General features: G+C 40.2%; 1 protein-coding gene across 1 annotated transcript in view; it reads left to right on the top strand.

Annotated features, from left to right (window-relative positions):
- The window catches only part of LMO4 (LIM domain only 4), a 54954-nt gene extending 32939 nt beyond the window's left edge, over positions 1–22015 (top strand). The window contains exon 5 of the mRNA XM_082266135.1: positions 21215–22015. Within this exon, the coding sequence (XP_082122261.1) occupies positions 21215–21223 (9 nt within the window). The 3' untranslated portion in view covers positions 21224–22015. The remainder of the gene's footprint in view (positions 1–21214) is intronic.
- Positions 22016–24893: the final 2878 nt, after the last annotated feature.

Genomic DNA, 24893 nt, shown 5'->3' with positions numbered 1-24893 from the left:
CCTCCTTCCTTGTCCAAACATGTGCATGTAGCATTCCTAATTGGCTCCTACTTGCCTGTCTTAGCCACCATTCACACCTGAGCGTATCGTTTTCAGGCTGGTTTTTTTGCAGGTTTTTTTTTTTTTTTTAATCAGAAAAAAACTTTTATTGAGAAATGGCATAAAACAGAAAAAACACTGTACTGAAAATATAGAAATCAGGGCAGATATACATACAACCATAAAGGATCACAGAAGACAATGCTGTACAGTGCATAGAGCAGAACCATAAGGGATTAACAATGCCATGTCATATGCAGTATGTAAAAATAAAACTAAAAAAAAGGGTTAGAACAACAAACCTAACAGTGTGCTGCCATCGTTTCAACTGCCAACAATTTGCCACCACCTACATAAGCAATCGGTTTAAGATGAATCGAGGGGGAGCTACTCCAGGAGAGGCTAACCAGGAACCCCATATGCTCTCGAATTTTGAAGGTGTTTTCCTATGGTAATAGGTGTGTTTCTCACGTGTCAAAATAGCAGTGTGCTGCCATCGTCTCAACTGCCAACAATTCGCCACCACCTACATAAGCAATTTTTGCAGGTGTTTGGAGGCAGGAATTGACATCTGACTAAAAATGCTTATCGGCCAAAAAAGAAGCTCATGTACTTTTTTGAGCTTCAGGCATTTTGCTTCAGGCGACAACACGCCTCATATGTGAACAGGGACCATTGAAATTAATGGGATTTTGCGACTTCAGAGATGAGCATTTTGCGAGCTGAAATATGCTGAGGTGTGAACAGGGCCTTAGTGCCGCCATGCAATACAGGAAGTTGATATCAAGCTAAATTCAGATACTTACCTAGCCGCTTTTAAAAATACATTTGATATATAGATATAGATATAGATATATAGATATATATATATATATATATATATATAATATTTTTTTTTCTACTGAACTACATGATCTTTGTTTGCAAAGCTTTAAACGCATTGAAATAATGATGTGGTGTTGCATCATTCATTTCCATAGGGGCCTTTAACAATTTATTATAGTAGGTTACTGAAAGCTGATCTGTAATTGGCTGCCAGGAGTCAGTGCACATCAGTGCTGCTTGTACCTTTCAGGTAAAACTAAAATCTTTCAGTTCTTTTATAGCAGATACTTTTACAAAATTTCACCAAGTGATTACACAAAGATTTGACCAATATTGTAGACCCATAAATTCAAACATCAGCTTTGCCAAATCACATTAAAAAAACGGTTGGTCCCCACCTCCCAGCCTAGGCAGTCCTAATCATAGTCTGTGGGTGGCTGACAATAATATCAGAGTATCCATTGTTGCCCCTGTGTACGTGGCCAATTTCAAATTATACTTGAAAATACATTTTAACATAAGTTAAACGCATGCTTTTTTAATCAAAAAAAGACTGCCAGTCCCTTAGAGGTTGTAAACCCCCTCTTTTGCCTATAGGTAAGGCTATAACAAGGCTTACCTATAGGTACTGCAAATATCTCCTAAACTTGCACCCTTTAGGAGATATTTACATTGCATGTAGCCGATGACGTCATCGGCGCATGCGCTCTGAAGAAATGTTTTTGACACTTATCTGCTCCCAGCAAATACTTTTCACAGAAGGGAACTCTACCATGCCTTCAGTGTGTCCTGTTAAATAGTTTTTTTTCTTTTATTGAACTGTTAGCCCTGGAACTAATGAATGGCACAGATGTTTTCTTGCCTATTAAGACAAAATATCCAGGGCATCTCTACAACTAGCCATACACTAGTATATTTTTAACCGCTTGCCTACTGGGCACTTTTACCCTCCTCCTGCCCAAGCCAATTTTCAGCACTGTCGCACTTTAAATGACAATTGCACGGTCATGCAACACTGTACCCATATGAAATTTATATTTTTTTTTTCACACAAATGAAGCTTTATTTTGGTGGTATTTAATCACCACTGGGTTTTTTATTATTTTGTTTAAAAAGCAAAAAGACTGAAAAATATGAAGGAGAAAAAAGTAATTTTTTCTCCTTCACTGAGGTGCGCTGGTGACACTGCACTGGTGACCACTGAGACTGCTCTGAAGGGCACTGAGACTGCTCTGAAGGGCACTGATGAGGCAGTATTATGCAGCACTGATGAGCAGGCTTTGAAAGGCAGCACTGACTGGCACAAATTGGCATCACTGCTGGGCACTGTTGGGGCTGCACTGATAATCGGGACACTGATGATTAGTGCCCTGATTATCTATACAGGTCTCCCCTGTGAGGAGATCCTGCTGATGGGGCCCTCCTCTCCTCACACTGTCAGTGAGAGGAGAGCCGTGAACCGGCATTTCCATGTTTTTCATGTGATTGGACACAGCTGATCACATGGGTAAGGAGCCGTGTCATCGGCTCTTTACTGAGATCGGGGTTGCGCCCTGTCCCATATGGCGTCGTCCCAGAAGGAGAGATGATCCCGCCGTCATTTGTCTATACGGTGAGAGCAGGACGTAGTTAAATGAACATGCGTATGAAAATTCTCAGTGCTTCTGATGACTTGACAAATGTCATTCGAACATACTTCAAAATTTAGAAAGTTTCCATCCTGCTTCTTCGAGTTTTCTTGTCACTGTGTTTGAAAACAAATGCCCCTTGATTTCAGCTCTTTAGGATTATAAAATCGAGCAAACTTTCCTAAAATTAAACATTTCTGGCAAATTCGAATTACCTGGCCCTAATGCTGTGGCTAGCTTAAAAGGATAAGTTCACCTTTGGGAACATGTTGCACGTTTCACCCATTTTTAGGGTGGAGCATGTAACCTGTTTCCAAAGCTGCATCCGCTGCCTGTTATAGGCTCCAGAAAAAAATATAAATACACTCGCACTTTTTTGCAGTGAAAAAAAATATTTATTTTTTTATTTTTTAAAAAAGTGAACTTCTCCTTTTGAATGTTGTGGTCACCAGGGTTCTTTAAAATAAGCAAGGAGTTTCTTGTTCTTTGCGTTGCATGGGTAGTAGAAGCCAAATGCTGCTGGCCATTTAAACTGCTACACGGTCACCTCACATAAAGTGGTTAGTACTACATAATCAATCTATACCAATGTACAAGTTGGCTGAAGTAGTAAATAAATGGGTCCTCTTTCTAATCCACTTGCAGCATTGGTCACAGGATACTGGTAATCCATATATTTTGCGCGGTTCGTTGTGGTCAACCTATAAATAAATTAAGACATGAATTTACTGGTGACTTGATATCTGGTACTGGTTAATTTTTTTTTTTTTATTTTTTTTTTTTGTGTTTTTACCTACAAGTGAGCTTATAATAAAGCTTTACCTGTAGGTTAAATGAATATCTACTAAACGTGTACCATGAGAGAGATTCTAGTAAGCAGCAGACAGTGATGTCACTGACGCATGCACTCCGAAGGCTCGACATACATGTGCCGTTTCTTCAGAGCTCTGTGCCGCAGGAATGATGTCAGTTTGGCCAGTCCAAGCGGGCCGCAACCTGTGAACCCGGAAGGAGGACTGGGTGAAAATGGAAGCCTCTGCAGCGGTGACAGCCTGCTGCTGGAGAGTTTTGTTTCAAGGGAAGTCTTTCATAGTGTGCCAGTATGCAATGCATGCTAACACATTATGCATGTAGAAAGAAAGTGGCACTACCAGTCTCAGGAAAGTAGAAACTTGAGTTTTATTTCTTCAAATCAAAAAGTCCAACATCGACATGTGCAAGACACAGGATAGCAGCAAACGCGTTTCACACCATGTGCTTATATATAGCAATGAATAAGCACATGGTGTGAAACGCGTTTGCTGCTATCCTATTTGTCTTGCACATGTCGATGTTGGACTTTTTGATTTGAAGAAATAAAACTCAGGTTTCTTCTTTCCTGAGACTGGAAGTGTCACTTTCTACATGCATATGGACTTCTTAGGTTGCGGACCTTGGTGAGCACCCAGTCTTGCAGGACTACTACAGTTTACTTGGGAATCCTACTGGCCCAGCTGTCAGCACTTTGAGCGGTGATTTGTTTCTTTGCTTCTTTGCTAACACATTATGCCTTTACCTTGCAGGGGGAAATCCTTTTAATAAAAAAAAAAAAAAAAAAAAAAAGTTTACTACTACTTTAAACTGTGCTATCTCTATAGGGGAGCCACTTCCAAAAATGTACTTGAGCAGAGTTGTTAACCTTTCTAAGTATTCTCCAGAGAGACACTTCTGCTGAGCTGTTTTTTTTTTTTTTTTTATGTGATAAACTTCAATCTTCTATTAACCACTTAAGCCCCGGAGGATTTGGCTGCTAAACGACCAGAGGGCATTTTGCGATTCGGCACTGCGTGACTTTAACGGACAATTGCGCGGTCGTGCGACGCTGTACCGAAACGAATTTGGCGTCCTTTTTTTCCCACAAACAGAGCTTTCTTTTGGTGGTATTTGATCACCTGTGCGATTTTTTGATCACGCGCTATAAACAAAAAAAGAGCGTAAATTTTGCAAAAATAGCAATATTTTTCCCTTTTTTTTATATGAAATTCCCCCAAAAAAAAATGTAAAAATCAAAATTTTTTAATATTTTCGGCCAATTTGTTTTATGCTACCTATGTTTGGTAAAAAAAATCGCAAAAAGCGTATTTTGATTGGTTTGCGCAAAAGTTATTGCGTTTACTAACAAAGGGAAAGATTTTTGTCATTTTTGTTGTTTTTTTTTTTTAACGCGTAATGGCGGCGATCTGCGATTTTTTTTTTTTGTGGTACTGCGACATTGCGGCGGACAGATCGGACCCTTGACTGACATTTTTGACACTTTTGGGGTTACCAGTGACATTTCTACAGTAATCAGTGCTATACATATGCACTGTTACTGTAAAAATGCACTGGTAGTGAAGGGGTTAACTTTATTTGAGAGGGAGGGGCTGTGTGTGTCCCTAGGGGCGTGATTCTAACTGTGATTGGCTGTGGCTTCAACTGTATGAGGAGTGATCAATGGATCTACATAGTAGATCCATGTGATCAGCTCTCATACAGAGAGGAGAATGACAGGCAGCTTGTTTACACAAGCTGCCTGACTATCTCCCTCTCCCCCGCCGATCGCAGAGTGGCCGGCGGCGATCGGGTCCGCCGGTCACGCGCGCGGGGGGGTCCGTGACCACGCGGGAGCGGGAGCGCGCCTCCGGCGGCGCGCGCTCGCTCCCTAAACCCTCACAGGCGAGCGACGTAGACCTACGTCACTTTGCCTGTGAGGGGCTGACCGCCCACGTAGATAGTCGTGCGGCGGTCGGCAAGTGGTTAAAGGCACCTTATTCCAGACTTTAGCACTTAAATCTAGATTATGAAGGCTTTTTTTTTTTTAATGGAAATTAGATTTTTCAAGAGCATTGAATGGAAGAAAAAAAAAGGACCCAATTCCCCCATCCACTCATTCAATGGGGAATCCTTCACGCTGAGTTATTGTATTCTGACAGCGGAGAGACCTCCCCCACGGTCAGAATACGCTGATCAGCACTGCCGTCTACAGCCAGCGGCACTGATCCATCAATAAAAAAAATGTCTGATTTGTACAGAAGTCAATCAAGTAGATCAACTTCTGTATAACCCAGAGGCGTAACTAGAACCTTCAGGGCCCCGGTGCAAGAAACCACAAAGGGCCCCCCGGACCTTTTCCCTTCAAGCCTGGGGCTCTTCCCACCGATCCTGGGGCCCTTTACTCTCATTGCGGGACCCTTTCACAAGTTCTGCAGTGGGCTCCCTTCCTGCCATCTTGGGGCCTCCCCACGGTGGTGGAATGCCAGGGCCCTGGTCGCAAGTGTGACCTTTGCGATCCTGGAAGTTCACCCACTGGTGACAGTAGTAGTTTTTTATTTTAGTTGTATTATTTTTATCATTTTATTTTTTACAATGTCACGGACTATGACTCTGTCCATTCAGAAAAGGAAGGAGCTGGTAAATTACATATTTGCCAACCCCTTCCTGGTTCTCTATTGTGACACATCCCCTGCAGCAGCGGGCAGGAGAGGGAAGGGAGCACAGTGGGGGGACCAGGGGAGCACATAGGGGCCCAGAGAAGGCAGAACACAAGTGAACTGGATAGGAGGAGTGGCGGGGGCAGCATACAGAGGAAACAATCTCCTCCATTTTCCTCCTGCAGCTACAGGAGGAAAAAGGAGGACAGTGATTTCTCTACATGCTGCCCTCACTGCCCCTCCTATCCAGGTGTACAGGGGAGCAGCACAGGCCCCCTGGAGCATGGGGCCCGGTTGTAATTGCAACCCCTGCAGTTACGTCCCTGGTATAACCAGCCTGCCCACACATGAATCCAATTTCAATCTATGTATGGCCGCCTTGTTTTTCACAGATACAATTCTATGGGCGTTCTATTAGGACACAGGAGTTATCAAGTTTGGAAATGGCCTTTCCTTTTGTTATACTATACCTGTAGTAAATATATACAATTACCATAATTAAATTGAAGGGTTTCTCAACACATTAAAAAGTTCTAACTTTACAGGGAACAGAAAGCTCATAGATTAGAAATCTATGCAGGCTGTGCTGTATGTTTCCTGGTTTTCTAGTCAATGGCCAATGTGAGATTCCAGACAGGAAGTAACCTCGCCACACTTCATCAAACATGTCTAAGTTGACATTTCCAGACGTATTGTCTGTTAGAACAAATGTACTGTCAATATCATCTGCGATTTCATTTCCTTTTTTATTCCTAATACGTTATTTACTCCGTGGCCCTAATTAGGCAAACTCTGTTATCAACCTAAAACATAAAATGCAATTATTGCTCATATAATAGTATGATCGTATACCAAGAGCACGTATTTACATACTGTTCACAGTTGTATACATGCTGTCTGGTAGTGGGGTTTTTTTTTTCTTGATTAACCACTTAAGGACCAAGCCGACTTCTGACACGTTTACAAGTTAAAATCCGTATTTTCTGCTAGTAAGGGCCCTTTCACATGGGCCGCAAATCATATTTTTTTGCGGATGATTTACGGACATAATGTAAGTCAATGGCATTGCGTATGTCAGCGGAATACCATCCGCTGACCTCGGATTTTCTTCCTTTCACTTCTGTTCCGTTTTTTTGGAATGGAACAGAACCCTATTTTTTCCTCCGTTCAAAAAACGGAAAGGAAGGAAAATTGGATGCCAGCGGTGTCATCCGCTGACATCCGCAATGCCCATAGACTTACATTATGTCCGCATATCATCCGCAAACTGATGGGATGATATGCGGACATACGGAGCGGATGACACAAGTGTCGTCCGCTCCGTGAAAAAAAAAAAAAGTGCCGGAGCGGATCGCAATGCGGTCCGCTCCGTGTGAAAGAGCCCTAAATTACTTAAAACCCCCAAACATTATTATATAAATTTTTTTGCCAAAGACTCTGGAGAATAAAATGATGGTCGTTTTTAAATATTTTTTTGTCATGCGATATTTGCGCAGTGGTCTGTCAAAACGCAATTTTGTGGAAAAAAATTCACTTCACTGAATATTAAAAAAAAAAAAAATTTAAAGTTAACCCTATTTTTTTGTATATTGTGAAAGATGATGTAAATAGGTGCCTAACATCTTACGGTTTAAAATTACACACACTCGTGGAATGGCGACAAACTACGGTACTTCAAAATCTCCATAGGCGACGCTTTAAACATTTTTAACAGTCACCAGTTTAAAGTTAGCGGAGGTCTTTTGCTAGAATTGCTCTCACTCTGAAGATCGCGGCGATGCCTCACGTGTGACTTGAACACCGTTTACATTTGCGGGTGCGACTTGCGTATGCGTTTTTCTTTGGTGCACGAGCTCACAGGGACAAGGGCACTTTAAAAATGTTTTTCCTAAATCATTTTATTTTTTTAACACTGTTCCTTAAAAAAGAAAAAAAATCTGAAACTTTTATTACTGTCAAAAGGAATGTAAACATCCCTTGTGGCAGTAATAGGCAGTGATACTCTTTATGGAGGGATCTGGGATCTAAAAGTCCCCAAACCCCTCCAATGCACTTCAAAGTATTCAAAACGGCGAAATCGGCATTTTTGAATATTGACAGTTTTTTTTTAAATTGGTGTCATTAGGAGCCGAGTAAACCGGAAGTGATGTCGCTTCTGGGTTACTTGATCGGAGACCCCAACGAAGCCGGATTTGTGATGGATGGTTGCTCGGGTCTCCTGCAGGCATCACCCCGGTACAACCACTTTTTCAAGCCAATGTACAGGTAGGTGCGGGAAGTGGTTAAAGCGGAACTCCAGGCATTAGTTAACATTGGGTATTGTCTCCCCACTAGCTGAGGAAGAATATAATGCTGTTTTTTGAGGAAACCATCTCACCCTGGTGAATGGGCACTCCTACATCATTATGTACAATGCAGAACCAGCGGAGGCCAGAGTCTTCACAGCTGGTGTGATGGAAGATTGTGTGACGGTTTCATAAAGCTAACTCCAGGCAGATATAAAATAAGCAAATTAATGTAGCTCTGTATTCATTAGGATTTTTAACCTCTTTGGGATCGCCCTTATTGTACTGCGGAGAGGCTGCTTAAGTGTGTGGTTTTTTTTTTTTTTTTCTTTTTTTTTTTTTTGCTTTTTGTTTCTTTTCTTTTTTTTCTTTTTTTATTTATTTATTTTTTTTTTTCACTCACAAGTACCTGATTTGTACTTTTGTATCAGACCAATGCAGTTCCTGCAGAGCTCAGGGAGAAAGAAGCAAATGGAGCCAAGCAGCTTGGCTGCAGTGCTTATTTGCCAACAAGGAAAATGCTAATAGGAGGAGGGAGGCCAGTGATGAGATAATCAGCCTGCTGCATCTCCTTTCACTGTCCAGTTGCAGACTGGAGAAGGGATAAGACCTGTAAGCAGGGGCGTAACTACAGGGGTTGCGATTGCTACCGGGCCCCATGCTCCAGGGGGTGAACTTCCAGGATCGCAAAGGTCACACTTGCGACCGGGCCCTGGCATTGCACCACTGTGGGGAGGCCCCAAGATTGCAGGAAGGGAGCCCACTGCAGAACTTGTGAAAGGATCCTGCTGCGGGACCATAATAAAAGGCCATGCAATGAGAGTAAAGAGCCCCAGGATTAGTGGGAAGAGCCCTGGGCTTGAAGGGATGGGCCCCGGCCAGGGATCTGGGGGGGCCCTTCATGGTTTCTTGCATCGGGGCCCTGAAGGTTCTAGTTACGCCTCTGCCTGTAAGTGTTGCTGAACTAGAGAAAAGAAAAAATCAGGTCTCCTGCCCTGCCAGCAAGGGCTGAGCTGTGTGGCAGAGTTGTGCAAATCTCAGGACTTTATGGACAAAATAAATCCTTTTTGCAGGTAAAACTGCTTTCAAGTGTGTGTGGGGGGGGGGGGGGGGGTTTATATGACATTCGCCATCAGCCGCACATTAGGAGACAATAATTTTTAAATTATTTATATTGTTTTATGTCCCGAATTGAACTTTATATATTTTAGTCTGCAGATTATATTTTTTGTAATGAATCGAAGCCCCAAGAAAGGACTATTTTTAATTTTTAAAATGGCTAAACCACTAAATCTTAAATTAAAATAAAACACAAAATTAACATTAGGAGAGGTAGAATGCTATGCCAAATTCATAAGCAGATAATTATTTTTTTTTTTTTTATGGCTGCAATGCCATACCTTTTAATATGTTTGCTGCATCATCCTGAAACTGCACGGTCAATCAGCATTATACATGGAAGTGGGAGGCACCTAGTTTATGGAAGGTATCAAGTTCTGGCCTGTAAACCAATGCCCCCCCCCCCCCCCCACTTTTTTCTTTATTTATTTATTTTTTCCCCCTGAGCGATTTTATCTAAAATGTGGCAACAGCATATCTAAAAAATTGCCTTTGAATAATAGTTTGCAAATCTAAGTACAGTGTCTAGTTTTAGCAGCAAGTTATTAAAATAAATGTCATTGATCTTAGATCCATAAACTGTTTTGTTTTTTGTTTTTTTTGTGCCAGCAGACATAAATGAGATTGTACCCATAATGCCTGTTTTCTGAGCCTCATTCAGATCAACAGTTGTACGATCTCTGTAGAAATGAGCCTAAGATCTATTTTCATTTTCCTAATAAGTCTCCTTGCTATTCTAGCGAGTGCATTTTGATAACTGCGGTGTCTAATTTGTAACAATTACTGTCAGTCCTCAGCAAGTCTGCTCATTGCGCACTGGTTCAGGGGAAAAGAAGGAATGCACAACTCCTGCACATAATTGTATTCACCTCATATTTCATACTGATTATATATTGATGACATTGATTCATTTACTCTTTACAGCTCCACTTGCATGGGTAGTAAATCTTATTGACCACATATGAATTTTAATTTCAAATTGGTGATAGATTTTTCCATCAGCTCTGATAGCGTATTTGACTTTTTCATCATTAACCCAGGCAATCACGCTGCACTGAGTTATTGCACTGAAACAAAAAATGCATACTTCAGTTGCTGCTAGTATATAGATTTGCAATAGAAACTTCATTAATGCGTTGAGAATTAAAGCGAGAAAATGCATTTGTTCTCTGGTGTAGTTGCCTGAAAATCTAATTCTGATTTTGTAAAACGTTCCCCATAGGTGGGGGGCGGGGGGGGGGGTAGTATTTTAATTCTCAGTTTGTGGTTTCAGATATGTTTCTAGATCTATTTATCTTTTTAGTTTTTCTAGAAGCAGTTAATAATTAGACGTGTATAGGATTTGTTTTAAACCAAAACGTTTTCAGAAATGCATTATGATGATTTGTTAACAGAAGTGGAAAAACCCTGAGAAAACTAAGAAGTATATTTCTTTGTGATTATCTTACAAATATTATGTGATGATGCTAAAGTGTCATCTTTTATATGAGCTGGGTAATTAAGGTAGTCAGATGTTTCATGACCTGACCCCTAAAGGGAAAAAGGGGGGGGGGGCACATCCCAACATTGAACTAAAACAGCCCGGGACAAGGGCAGGGACCTCCCTCTAATATCCAAGACACATAAGTCACAGGCTGACTTGACCCACTAGGCTTCACCTATATCTAAATTATTACTTTTGTATTACCGGACCCTAATATTGCGGTCTCACCAGTGTTGCCTTACATGATAGGTAAACATATGTCAACGCAGAGTGGTACTGCAGACATTACTTAACTTTGCCTTGTCCTCAATGATATGGGATTTGTGAAAGGAAACTGGACTTTAATGGCACCACATGGGATTTGTGAATGGAAACTGGACTTTAATGGCACCACATGGGATTTGTGAATGGAAACTGGACTTTAATGGCACCACAAACTCTGGTATCATTTAAAAACATAATTATTTATTTTAATTTACGATTTTAAGATTAAAAATGTTACTTTAGTACCATTACACAATTTCTTAGTAAACATTAATGTTCATTTCTGGTATCACCATCAGCGCTCATAGATTGGTTAAGGCCCCCCAAGTACACACGGCAATGAGGAATATGAAAAACAGTTCTCCGTTTCCCAAAATACCCAATAGTAGCTGCTTAGAGAGGTGATGTCCAGTCCATAGTCCTGCTCTACAGGTTTCGTGACAGATGGGCTTTTTCAGGAGCTTAAGGGTTATAATTGATTTTCTCTTAACATGGTAAGAACAGTAAAATCAAGATCACGAAAATATATAAAGCTCACCTTTTTGTTTATATATATTCTTGTGATCTTGATTATATTATTCTTGCCTGGTTTAGAGAAAATGAATTTTAACCCTTAAGCTCCTGTAGAAATATGTAGAGCAGGACTATGAACTGGACGTCATCACATCTCTAAGCAGCTATTATTGGGGATTTTGGGAAGCTGAGACCTGTTTTTCATATTCCTCAATTCCGTGTGTACTTGGGGGGGGGGGGGGGGGGGGGGGCCTTAACCAATCTGAGGGCTGATGGTGATGCCAGTAATGTACATTGTTTACTAAGAAATTGTGTGAAGGTACCAATGTAACCTTTTTTAATCTTTTTATAAATTCTAACAATTTATATTTTTAATGATACCTGAGTTTGTAGTGCCTTTAGGCCCCTTTTACACTTGTGTGACTTGTCCTGCGATTTGGGGCTGCAAAGTTGCATGACAAGTCGTGCTCCATGATCTGTACGACTGCAAGTCACAACTTTAAAGTAGTCTCTGCACTACTTTGGGACAATTTTTAATGCGTTTTGAGGTCCAAAGGCATTGCTTCAAGTCCAGGTAAAATTGCGTGACATTTAGGTCGCATAAGTGTGAAAGGGGCCTTTAAAGTCCAGTTTCCTTTCACATTCACAAATTACATAAGATGCGTGTTTTTTTTTTTTCTTATTTTGCATTGATCTACTAGAAAAACAAATAATTGTTTTTGCTAGTCTCTTAACCATGCTGGTTACTTGGCATGCAGAACTAGTATAAAGATCATGGTTCTGACTTCATTTGCTCATGAACAGGAGGCTAGCGCCACCTACTCTCAGCCAGCCAATCTCAAAGGGTTAGTTCACCTTAATCAAAAAACTGCCTATGCACATAAGTGTCTGTAGATGAAAACAAGCTGTTCAGCTTTGACCAGAATTGAATATGCCCTTGCTATAGATGTAGGCCATTTATGTACCTAATGAAGCCTGACCTGAAAAATCCCAGGACGTTGTGAAGAGAGGCCCAGCTATTACTATTCACCATCACAGGAGTGAGCTTTTTCTCCGATTCAAACCTCCTCACATGCATTTTCTCTCCCCTGATGCAGTAGCTATTGGCTCAGCATTTTGGGGGCTCACTCCTGTGATGGTGGAGGTGAACAGTAAAAAATGGGCAGCCCAGTGGTGTAGTGGTTAGCACTTCTACCTACCAGCACTACGGTGGATGGTTTGAATCCCAACCACGACACTACCTGCCTGGAGCTTGCATGTTCTCCCTATGCCTGCGTGGGTTTCCTCCCACACTGCAAAGACATGCTGGTAGGTTAATTTAATGGATCCTGTCTAAATTTGCCCTTGTATGTATAAATGTGAGTTAGGGACCTTAGATTGTAAGCTCCTTGAGGGCAGGGACTGATGTGAATGTACGAATGTATATGTAAAGCACTGCGTGAATTGACTTAACTATAGAAGTACCTATAATAAAAATAAAATCTAGGCCTCGCTTTAGCAATGTCCTGAGAGTTTTATGGTCAGGCTTCATGAGGCATGTAAAGTGATGATGCAGGGCATTATTCAACTTTAGTAAAAGCTGCACAGTTTGTTTTTTTTTTTTTTTTTTTTTTTTTAAACTACAGACGCCCCTTGTCTGCATAGGCAGTTTTATGGCAAAGGTGAACTAATCCTTTAAGTTGGCCAAATATAGCTGAAATGTGAACGGATTCCTGCTGAATCTACCAAAATGTGGGTTATGGGTGGCCCTGTCGGCACCACCTGGCTTGACAAACTTTGAAGATTTTGTTGGCAAACAGTGACTGAATAGTAACAGATGCAGTCACTGTTTGGGTATTCAGACTGAAGATTCTGTAGCTGTCTGACTCCAATAACTGACAGTGGAGTCCCCCCCCCCATGTTTAGTATGGATGGAAGAACTTATGCATGTATGGCTAGCACTAGCACTATAGTGTTTTGGGCTTTTTTTTTTTTTTTTAATATATGTCTGCAGAACCTGCATGCTGCCATTAGCTTGTAGTAATGTGGCAGTTCAAAGTTTCTTTTAAAAGTTTAGGCTGAGGTTAACTGTTAACGTGTATCATCAGATGCTAGTTTTAACCGTTGGTGTAACAGAAATGCCAATGTAGACACTGCGGTACTGAAAGAAATAGCTTTGTCAGTTAACTTTTCAGTGGCTGCATATTTTAAGGGAATATAGTAATGTACCGTAACCGCTTGCTGTCCACCCCATAGCCGTTTTACTGCTACAGGGCCACAGCTGTGTGTGTGTGTGTGTGTGTGACTCCAGACTTCCGCCTGCAGGGGGCGCGTTCACAGCAGAAGCAGATCTGCGGGTGTCAGGCTCTCCATGTCCTCTGGGCACCAGCTGATCGTTGGTAATACACAGAGAACTCAGATAGATGTGTCTATGTAAACAAGGCATATCTCAGTTCTGATGGGGGGAAGGTATCTGTGTTCCTGCAAAGGAACTAGAATTTATGTCTTCCCCCCCCCCCCCCCCTAGTAAAAACAGCACAAACAGCATAAACACTGGCTAGGCACACATTTAACCCTTTGATCACCCAATATGTTTAACCCCTTCCCAGCCAGTGTCATTAGTACAGTGACGGTACAAATTTTTATTGCCGGTTACTGTATTAGTGTTACTGGTTCCCGCAAAGTGTCAGTTATTGTCTGATTGTAAGTTGCAATATTGCAGCCCCGCTAGAAGTCACTGATCACCACCATTACTAGTATAAAAAAATAAATAAAAATTCAACAAATATATCCCATAGATTGTAGATGCTGTAACATTCACGTCAACCAATCAATATATGTTTATTGGGATTTTTTTTTTTTTTTTTTTGTGTAGCAAAATACACCTTAGCTGAAATTTTATGAAGACATTTTTTTTTTTATTGGAAGATTTATAACCATATAAATAAAGATATACAAATATATATAAAAAAATGTATGTATGTATGTATGTGTAATTTTTATTTTTTTTCTCCCGTTTCTTTTGTTTATAGTGCAAAAAATGCAGTGGTGATCAAATGCCACCAAAGTACAGGCCTATTTGTGGGGAAAAATAACTATTTGTGTACAGCAGTGCATGACTTCAGTAACAGTGCTGTATCGCAAAAAAATGGCCTTGTCATGAAGGGGGGGGGGGTAAATCTTCCGTGGGTCAAGTGGTTAAAGTCCTTTTGAGGAGGCTGTATGTTCTATGTTTATATTTTATACACCGATATCTTAAATTTCCCTGTAGCGGTTGCCCATATATCAGGAAGTCTTTGGGCTTTCCATCCAATACTACTGAGATAAAAGGATAAGTCCCACAAATCCTGTACTGTTTGTAATCTGATCTGACAGACCTTGAAAGGAGCAGTAAAACACAATCACTATGCAGCACTTTGAAAAAGAGCCTGCGTATCTAATGAGCAAATACTGCTGCGCGTACGTACGTAACTACCAGGGAGGCGCGGTGAGGTCAGTGGCTGGTGAGGCTCTGGCTAGTATCAGAGCCAGATACACACAGGTTACATAGTCACAAGTTACGTATTTGATTCTCATTATGTATACGATTGCCATTCTACTAGTTATACTCCTTTTTAACAAAAATATTTACAAACGCTGTCCCTTTAAGATGTTTTTCAGTCACCCTTTTTGTTGATGCTGGAAACAATATTACCAGCAAAGATGACAAAGATTGTAGAAAAAATAAAATGTCTCTATTTTCTGAAGCCAGAAATATAACCGTAATCTTCAGTAATAAACAAGTAAACAATCGAGGGTTCAGGGTTATTTACTAAAAGGTGTAAATGCAGGAGAATTTAAAATGATAAAACAGTAGTGAAAAGGTCCAACTAAAAAATATGTTTGGGGGTTCTGAGTAATTTTCTAGCAAAAGCAACAAAAAAAATTATGATTTTTACATGTGGGAGAGGAGTGTCAGTATCAGCCGGGTTGGCAAGTGGTTAATTACAATAAGTTATATACAAATTATTATATATTGTTTTAAGGTAATTTACTATATTTTTTAAAAACTGGTGGCTTAACAGACAAATTACTGAAGTTTGAAGTTATAAACCAGTAATTAAATGGATAAGGAATAAATTATTTTATAACGTATAGCATATTATATTATTTTGCTTGATTTAAAAAAATTACCTTTTCAGCAGCAGCAAATTCTCCCCCTTAACTGTGTGAGAAAAACATGGGATTATGGGTAAACCTTAGGCCCATAAACCCATGTTTTTTTCCTTGTAGTTAGGAGCGCTGGGCTTGAAGGGAACATATGTCTTTTAGACACATGCCCCCCTTCTATGACACTGCAGGGAGAGGAGAGCCTCCACTGCAGCATTTTTATTGGACAGCTTGGACCAGTGGTGCTTTACCATTGGTCCAAGGCTCCAAGCTGTCCATTGAGCTCAGTGCATCTAACAAGAAGTCAGAGGCACTGTGAGCTCAACCTCAGTCTGCCGCAAACAGCGTGAGCCAGCTTGTATTTAAACTGGCCACACTATATGTAGCTTCTGACAGGCTGTGCAAGGAGCCCTGTATCTCAGGAACCATAGGTGCTAGGAACCCCAAAGGTGGGGTATGAATTCAGCTACCTACCCCCCCACACACACACACACACCTCCACCACCTTACCTCCCCCCACCACCTTGCCTACCCCAGGTCCAGGTCACTGCGCTTCGAAGCTCGATCGTGTGTTTTTTTTGTTTTTGTTTTGTTTTTATGTTCATGGCAGGCTCTGCCTCACCTGCCTCCCCTGACTGCACCTCCCTGATAACTACAGAAGAAGTAGTATGTAATAAATTAAGGCTACATTTTTTAAGTTTGAGGGGAATCTGTCAGGATACAAATATAGGAATTGCTGTTAGAGACTTGATTTTTAAAGTACAAACTCTTTGAAACAGGAATAAGGGTGACAGCCAAGTAGCGGGAAATCTGAATGGCAGCCATGAAGCCTGCAGGCATCCTCAAAATAAAAAAACAAATTTCTAGGCTATATATATATATATATATATATATATATATATATATATATATATATATATATATATATAAAAATATAAATTTTTTTTTTTATCCCAGCATGTCAACTTGCACCTATAAGTATTTCTAAAAGAAGAAATCTCTAAACTGTAAAATTGATATATATTCAGTTTAATTCTAAATAAAATGTAACCAGTTGGACTATTGAAGTAAGTTCAAAGAACCAAGTTATAAACTTCTTATGACTATAAGAGCCGGTTCACATTAGAGCGATCCGACTTGCCGGGGCGACCTCATAAGTCGCGCCGCAACCTCGGAGCGGCCGGCACGGACTTCATAACATTGAAGTCAATGCAGGTCGCTCCGGGTCGCCCCAAAGAAGCTCCGGACCCTTTTTCTAAGTCGGAGCGACTTGTGTCGCTCCTATTAGAACGGGTCCACAGCTTCTCTATGGCAGGCGACCAGGTCGCCTGACAGGTCGCCCCAGTGTGAACCGGCTCTTAATATCACCATATTAATTTGCTTAGTTCAACCCAATATTCTCTTTCTAGTTTTGCATTTAAATTTTAATTTAAAACCTAGTAAACAATGTTTAATTCTATCTACAGTGATAGAAAAAGTAAAATGAGGCCCCTTTTTTACATGGCCCTGCTTCGATTCTAAAAATAGAATGACAAAGTTCTTGCTCAACCAGTGCAACCTTAATCAAAATTCCACCAAATAACTTGTTTCTGTATGTTTGCTGCAGTCAGTTATAATGATTTGTGTGTGGGTTCCACTTTAATAGTGACAGTGGAATGAAAGGAATGCATAGCCTACTTATCCAGACTCCCTGAAAGCAGAGTTCTTACAGTATAGGTGTTTGTGTACATTCTCGCCATAGAGTACCTATCAACAAAAATAATCAATTTTTCAAAATACTTTGCAAACTCCTGCAGATTGGAAGGGGGGGGGGGGAGGGGGCATTTTTATATCCTTGCAGGATCAATATAGGGCGGAGAATGAAAGCAGAGTTGTTGAAAATTTCCAGAGGTTGCATTCTGCAATTTGTGCATAACGAATTGCATAAAAACATATTACTAATCAATATTTACAACGGATTTCCAGGCGGTATCTTGGGGCCGTTGCACATGGGATAAATTGATGTTTTTCTCAGGCACTACCTGATCTTTAGCCCCTTTGGGTCTTTGTACAATCTTAAAATGATCACAGGAAGCATGCATAGTTTGCCAGCCGCAGATTGTTCTGCCGCCTGAGACCAATTCCCACTGATCACTGGGGGATCATGTAAGAGTTAGCTTATGCAAGTGTAAAGACAAGATTGGATCGCTGTCCTCACGTGACAAACTGTTAGAATATATTTTCTTTTTCTTCATATATATTGTCTAGTGTTTTATTGAGCGGCATATGAGGGTAAACGTATAATGCCAGGTCATCTCTGTGCTGGTAAAAATGCCTAAATTCACTTTGATATCTTGAGATCCAATGAAACATAGACTTTTTTTTTTTTTTTTTTTTTTGTTTTGATGGGGATGAAGAATTGACCTTTTTAACGTTTGAGTGGTGACCGGTATAGGAAACTACCAGAGAACTCAGCAGGGACAAAGGCAACTAAAGCACTTTTTGGCAAGTTGGAAAGGGTTGGAACATGTCAGGTTTTTAAAGCTGACCTCCAGCTTTTCATACACTTTATATAGTTAGTAAGGGAATAACAGCTAGACCCAAACGAACATGTGAGGCCACTGGATATGCAGTGAAAACTGTATTTAGTTGAGTGTGTGTGTATATATATATATATATATATATATAAATATATATATATATATATATAAATATTGTATGTGTATATAGCATACCGCACTGTGTTCCGGATTTGAACCAAGACCTTCCTGTCTCGTACCCGAAACATACTAGAGTCAGCCAATCAGAGTAAGCAATGTATTGTAGCAATGAAAACAAAGCTTCCTCTGGCTGAGTCAGAAGCGCGGGTTTGATGTTGCAACCTCTGGCTCGACCAGTCAGAGGAACCTTTGTATTCCTTGCTAGAATACCTCACTTACCCTGATTTGGCTGAGTGTGGATCAGATAGGCTCTATTGTGTTCTGGGTATGAGACAGGAAGGCCTCCGCTCAAACCCGGAACACTGTGCGGTATGCTGTATATAGCCTCGGCTACATGCAGTTTATACCGCACATCCAGCAGCCACATATGTTGGCGAGGGAAATAGTTAGTTTGGACCAGCTTGGCCCAAATGTACTATGTCAAGTGTAGCAAAAGCTGAAGTTCAGCTTTAATGCTATCCCTTTCCCAATTGAGAGTATTTCTATTAGTTGCTTGTCCCAGTGACCACACATGAAGCTAAGGGAATACTCCCAAAGAAGATGGCATTTAAAACCCGACAGATGTTCAAACCATACCCTAATAAATCTAAAACTAAAAAAAAAAAAGAAAAAATGCTGGAGCTCCCCTTGTAACGAGACGTACAATACACATCTATCTCCCACCAAGTATCCTACACTGAGATGGCCCATTTCTCAGACATGTACTGCATGTGCATTATTGACCACATTTCTCATGGAGTGAACACCTCTCTAAACAGGCTACAGATGAATAGCTGAAAAGGTAAACTATTTTACAGAAAACCTTACGATTACCTTTTTAGGGGCTTCATCGTATCTTGGTTCACTAAATAATTACCAGCCTACTAGTTATTGCATGTGTATATACCCTTTGGTGTTTGCTTACTTGTTAATTGAATTCTTTGTTACGTTGTGTTTGGCAAGGGGGTGGCAAAGCAAGTAAACTCACCTGTACAAATCACTCAACATATAGTGTATTATGTTAACTCTTCTGAATTGTTTTAAATGAAGGCTTGTGTCATTCACTTTATTGGTTATTAAAAAAAATCTTCTAGTTTACAGATCACTCAACAATTCCCCGGTTGTTATATAATTGGAGTTGTCTGTGTCCATAGTAGAGGACATTTGATGCTCATTTATTAAATATGCTCACTGGCTGCTCTCTAATCTCTTTGTTCTGGACAGCCAAATTACCTTTCTCACACTGAGCTTCAACTCTTGGGAATTGAACCTCCACTCTTGAACCACTTTAATTAGCTTGAAAGTGTGGTTCTCCTGAAGGAGGGGGCGGGGGCCTTGAACTCCTTCGTAGACCTCCAGGTTTTACTAACTTGGTGCCCTAGAAAGTTCACAGTGTTATTTAAAACTCCTGTGCGTAGAAGAATATTTTATTTTAAATGCAGCTAATTTGTTTCATTATAGACCTTTGTATTACGATCACTGATGAAAGATGTATTTTTCTTGTTGGCTTTTGTAAAAAAACAAAATTAGTATTGGAATCTGCACTAACCAAATCTGTTAAATATTACAATATTTAGGAATGGTACAGAAATTTTTTATTCTAATAATCCGATGCTACCAAGCAATAAACAAGCTTGTGTATAAAGATTAATTTAGGCACATACAGTTGTAGGCATGTGCAGTTTATCATTCACAAGTTTGCATGTGTTCATTATGTGTCGCAAGAATATAGTGTATAAGATGGTGGTACTTGTCAACTACTACTCCCCAGGTATTAGTGTTAAATTGCTCCATGACCAATAGTATCAAGGTTTTTTGGTCTAAATTTGAGTCTGACTCCCAGATTGCACACACTTATTTTTAACCAGACCTTAACTTATTTAATAAAGTATTCGGTTTCCAAACTTCCCTCCCCTCTTTGTGCCTAAATCATCTATCACTCAAAATGAACCTGTGCAAATGACTGCCCCACCAGCAGCTTATAAATACCTTCATCTCCATCTTGCCAAGATTGGTTTTGCCTCCTGCATGGAAGTTATGGGTATTGAGAGAGCATTTGGCTACTCCTCTCTTTCACACGGAGCGGACCGTATTGTGATCCGCTCTGGCACTTTTTTTTTTTTTTACGGACACGGATGACACTTGTGTCATCCGGTCCGTATGTCCGCATATCATCCCATCCATTTGCGTATAATATATGGACAAAATGTATGTCAATGCAATTGCGGAGGTCAGCCGATGACACCACTGATATCCGATTTACCGTCCTTTCCGAAAAAAATAGGGTTCTGTTCCGTTCCAAAAAACGGAACAGAACTGAAAGGACAAAAATTGGATGTCAGCGGATGGTCATCCGTAATGCCATTGACATACATTATTTCCGTATATCAGGGATGATATACGGACATAGGGAATGCCCGTGTGAAAGAGCCCTTACCCCCATGTGACAAAGATGAGATGGTTCAAAACCCCCATTATCCAGGCTAAGCAATAAGTTCAATTTATTAGAGACCCCACCAGCAGCTTTTGAGTGTTTTATTAGAGTGAAGGCTGGACTTCACAATTTCTTGGCATAAGACCAAGAAAGATCTATAATAGGTGATTGTGGATTTCGGCAAGTAGAACCTCGAAGGATTGTGTGAACCTAGTATGTGATTTATTTCGCCATCTAGTTTCTACTTAAATGAGAGTATCTGTTTTCCATGGACCTTGTCCTCTCAGCTTAGTTTTATATTAAAGACTTTGCTTCACCAAATTGTGGTTTCTCAAGAACCTAAAATGATTTTCCCCACTTCTTTTTCAGGTTTGCTAAAAGGTTGGACTAAAACAGAAAGTGTGCCTTCATCTCAAGTTCTTTCATCGCAGATGGATACCATATGTCTCCAGTAGACAAGTCACCTTTTGTAGCTCGCATCCGTGCCAGCTTCATGCCATTGCACCTTTTATTTTTCCTCTTCTTGGTTGCCCTTCCCACATTTCTTGGTGTATGAAAATGACTGAAGACATATATTAAGGACTCCATGATACAGGCTAATGGGGAGACTGAGATTTGAAAAAAAAAGAAACCAGTGGTTTCACCGGAGGACTTCTTTGCGAGGGTGAAAATGACTCATGAATTCAGTTTCAAGATGCATTTAAAAACTGCTTACCCACCCTCATTACTGATTTAGCAGGGCACTTGCCAGCATTTGCACCCTTACCCTTGACAACACTCTACTCACTCTTTGTATATTTTATGTGCTGTGAGGAAGATTGTTCATTCAAGCTGAACATAAGATAAAAAGGGGAGTTGTAGCTTTTTTGTGGTACTTTATCACAAACACTTTTAAAGTTTCTCTCTGTAAAATACAATGTACGTATGCATGTATGTGTTATTTTATTATAATTTTTTTTTTTTTTTTTTTTAACTTTAATTTTCTTTGTTTTGTCCTATCGTTGCTACTTCCCATTGCGATAAAGGGAAGGGGCGGGAAAAGAATCTGCTATTGTGTAGAAATTTTCACCTACTTGCTGATTGAAGATAAAACTTTTATTTGTGATATTTTCAGAGACTTGCTCTAGTATGGTGTATTTAAGTAATAAAAGATTAAAATGCTATTGTTAATTTGGTTTCCATGAGTTACTGCACTTAGCACATATTTGATCTTTGCTGTACTAACTTAGGCAGATGTTTAAATGGCTTTCATTGCTTCCAAAAAAATATAACAGAGCAAGTGACATATTCTAATCTTTGTAAATACATTTCAGACTGATAACTGTTCCTTTGTTAATGTTCCAAGCTTAGGCTAAGGACCAGTTATCAGTCCTAAAAGAAACCATGAAGAATGGAATAATTGTCACTTGTAGCACTTATATTTCCAATGTGTCCGATATGGCCTTTTCTGCATCCAAATGAAAGTACATTGTGTCAATTCTTTACTTTTTTTGTATGAATGGTGACCTTTGATATACCAACATTTTTTGCAATATTCATGGCAGCATGGGCTATAATACACAGAACAAACTGACCTTATTTTCAAGCACTTATCCCCACACCTATATTTATTTTTTCAGATATGTCTCTGTTAATAGGTGTTTGCACATGTATCCTGAATGCTTGGGAAAATGCAAGTGTTGAAATGCTTTTCAGCCACTTGGTAACTTTGTAATTGCCCATTATTTCCAGTGGAGATATTTGCCGTCAGATGAAGCAGTTATGACAAGCTCGATGGCCACAGAATGCTGCAGCAAGCATCGCATTTGCCTCTTGAATACAGTTACAAGCTTTATTTAGCAGTAGTACCACGTTAAGTCTGAGTCGGTGGTGACATTTTCTTATAGAGATGCCCTATAAGGGGGCAGATACAGGCAACCGCTTGAATTATTCCATTTCATAAATTCTTAAAAGTGAGTTTTATATATTGTTGCAAATTTAAGGACAAGGACGCAAAATTTTTTTTTTTTTTCTTTTTTTGTGCCAATGTTTTTTTTAGTTCAGGGAAAAACCTAACTAATGCTAAACACCCTTTCTGCCACATTCTAAACCTAATCTATCTAACCCTGTAAAGCAAAAATCGCAGTACTTACTATTTTGCAACTGGTCCGGTTCCAGCATCCGCTGTCAGTGGCGGCTTCAGTGTGGAGGCGGGTGCAGAAGAAGCTTCCGATAACGGAAGCCCCATAGTAACTCTATGGGTGACGTCACTTCCCAGGCATTTCACCGCCATTGTCGGTCCTCTGCTGAACAGACCTTATGCCGCTGGAGACTGGACCGTATCGGCTCCAGAATAATTAAGTACAGCGATTTTTCTTTTTTTTTTTGCTTTACGGGGTATATAGCTTAGGGTTAGAATTTGGCAGAGAGCAGGTTTAGCGTTAGGTTTAGCGTTAGGTTTTGCCTGGACTTACACTTTTAAGATGTATGCTTAGATTCTGGCGGCCCTCCAGCTGTTGTGGAATTAAAAGTCCCATGAGACTTTGCAGTTACAAGTATAACTTCCGTAGGCAGAGGCATGATGGGACTTGTAGTTCTGCAACAGCTGGCGGGCTGCCAGTTTGACACTAGGGATCGACCGATTATCGGCACCACCGATCTATTTGGGGCTGATATGCACTTTCCCCGATATATCGGAATCGGCCTCTGAGGTTACCGATATTGCCGATATTTCGGGAAAGTGCTGTATCGGAGTGATGCCTGCAGCTAGAGGCATGCCATGGAGGGGTTTGGGATCTTTTAGACCCCCAGATCCCTTCACAAAGGAGTACCTGTGAAGAAAAAAAAAATAATTTTACGTGTCCGAAAATATCGTCTGCTACCGATAGCCGATGACCAAAATATCGGTATCGGCATTAAACGATATCAGTTGATCACTATTTGACATCCCTGGGCCTTAGAGGCTTTGATGGGATCTTTTCCTTTAAAGGCTGTTAGGTGATTCCAAGCAGATATAGAAGACCAATGCATACATTTGTGTTAATAAAGGTTGTAAAGTAAAGACACAATCTAGGTCCAATTTTTTTTTTTTTTTTTTTTACTATATTGTATAGTTCTCGATGGCCACAAAGGCTATAAATCCACTTTGTTTTCACAAAATGGCATTACACACCCAGTTATTACCTTTTTAAATGTAAGGGCTGTTTAAAGAGCAGAACTGTTGGATGGATCCAGAATCTCCCCCCACTACCTGCTGCCTATCAAGAACCACAATCCAAATCAAGATGTGGGATTACTGCACAGATCTGGAATTATTATACGAAGGACGCAAAGTTCAAATAAGAATACAGATGCTGCCCCCTTGTATTTAGACAATATTTACCCACCCTTGAGTTTAGCTTTAAAGCCTAAATTAAGCTACAAATTGTAAAAAAAATAAAAATTGAGCTTTAAGTCTTACTAAACCCAGGACCCTGCATTCACTATATTGGGTCTCCCACAGTACACAGATCATGGAAATGCAATTATTTTAGTATATATAAACTACTTAATACCTTTTCTCATCAGCAGTATATAGCCCTCTTATGACATCTATAAGTTCCTGTTAAAGCTTGTAGGAGGAGTTTGCATACTGCACTGAGCGGTCCTCTCAGGATCCCTAACCCTCCGTCTGGACAGTGCTGATTGGCCCTATGCTGATCACATGCACTCTCCCAAGAAAAAAAAACTATCTAGCAATACACACCAAACTGAGCATGTGCAGACTGAATCCAAAGGCTCTGTACGATCAGGCGGTGTTCTGGAGTCAGTGTAAGAAGAGGAGGATTTGTGCATACAGGATCAAACAGCCTTTTTACACAATACAGAGGACTAACCCCTTAGATTTCACAGTGAGTATAACGAGCATACTTGACTGCATATACAGACTGATTTTACGGTTGTGCGTTTGGTAATACTTTAACAGTCCTTATGTTTTGGCTGCTTTAGTTTAGTTTTAAGTGTTTTTTTTTAGTCTCGGAGATTGACATTTGTGTATCCCTAGTGTTGATAGAAAACACCCAATAGCTTT

Source organism: Pelophylax lessonae (genome assembly GCF_965119305.1).
Source record: "Pelophylax lessonae genome assembly, chromosome: 8".
NCBI lineage: Eukaryota > Metazoa > Chordata > Amphibia > Anura > Ranidae > Pelophylax > Pelophylax lessonae.
The sequence above is the reverse complement of the archived record's forward strand: the minus strand, read 5'-3'. Positions and strand labels throughout refer to the sequence as shown.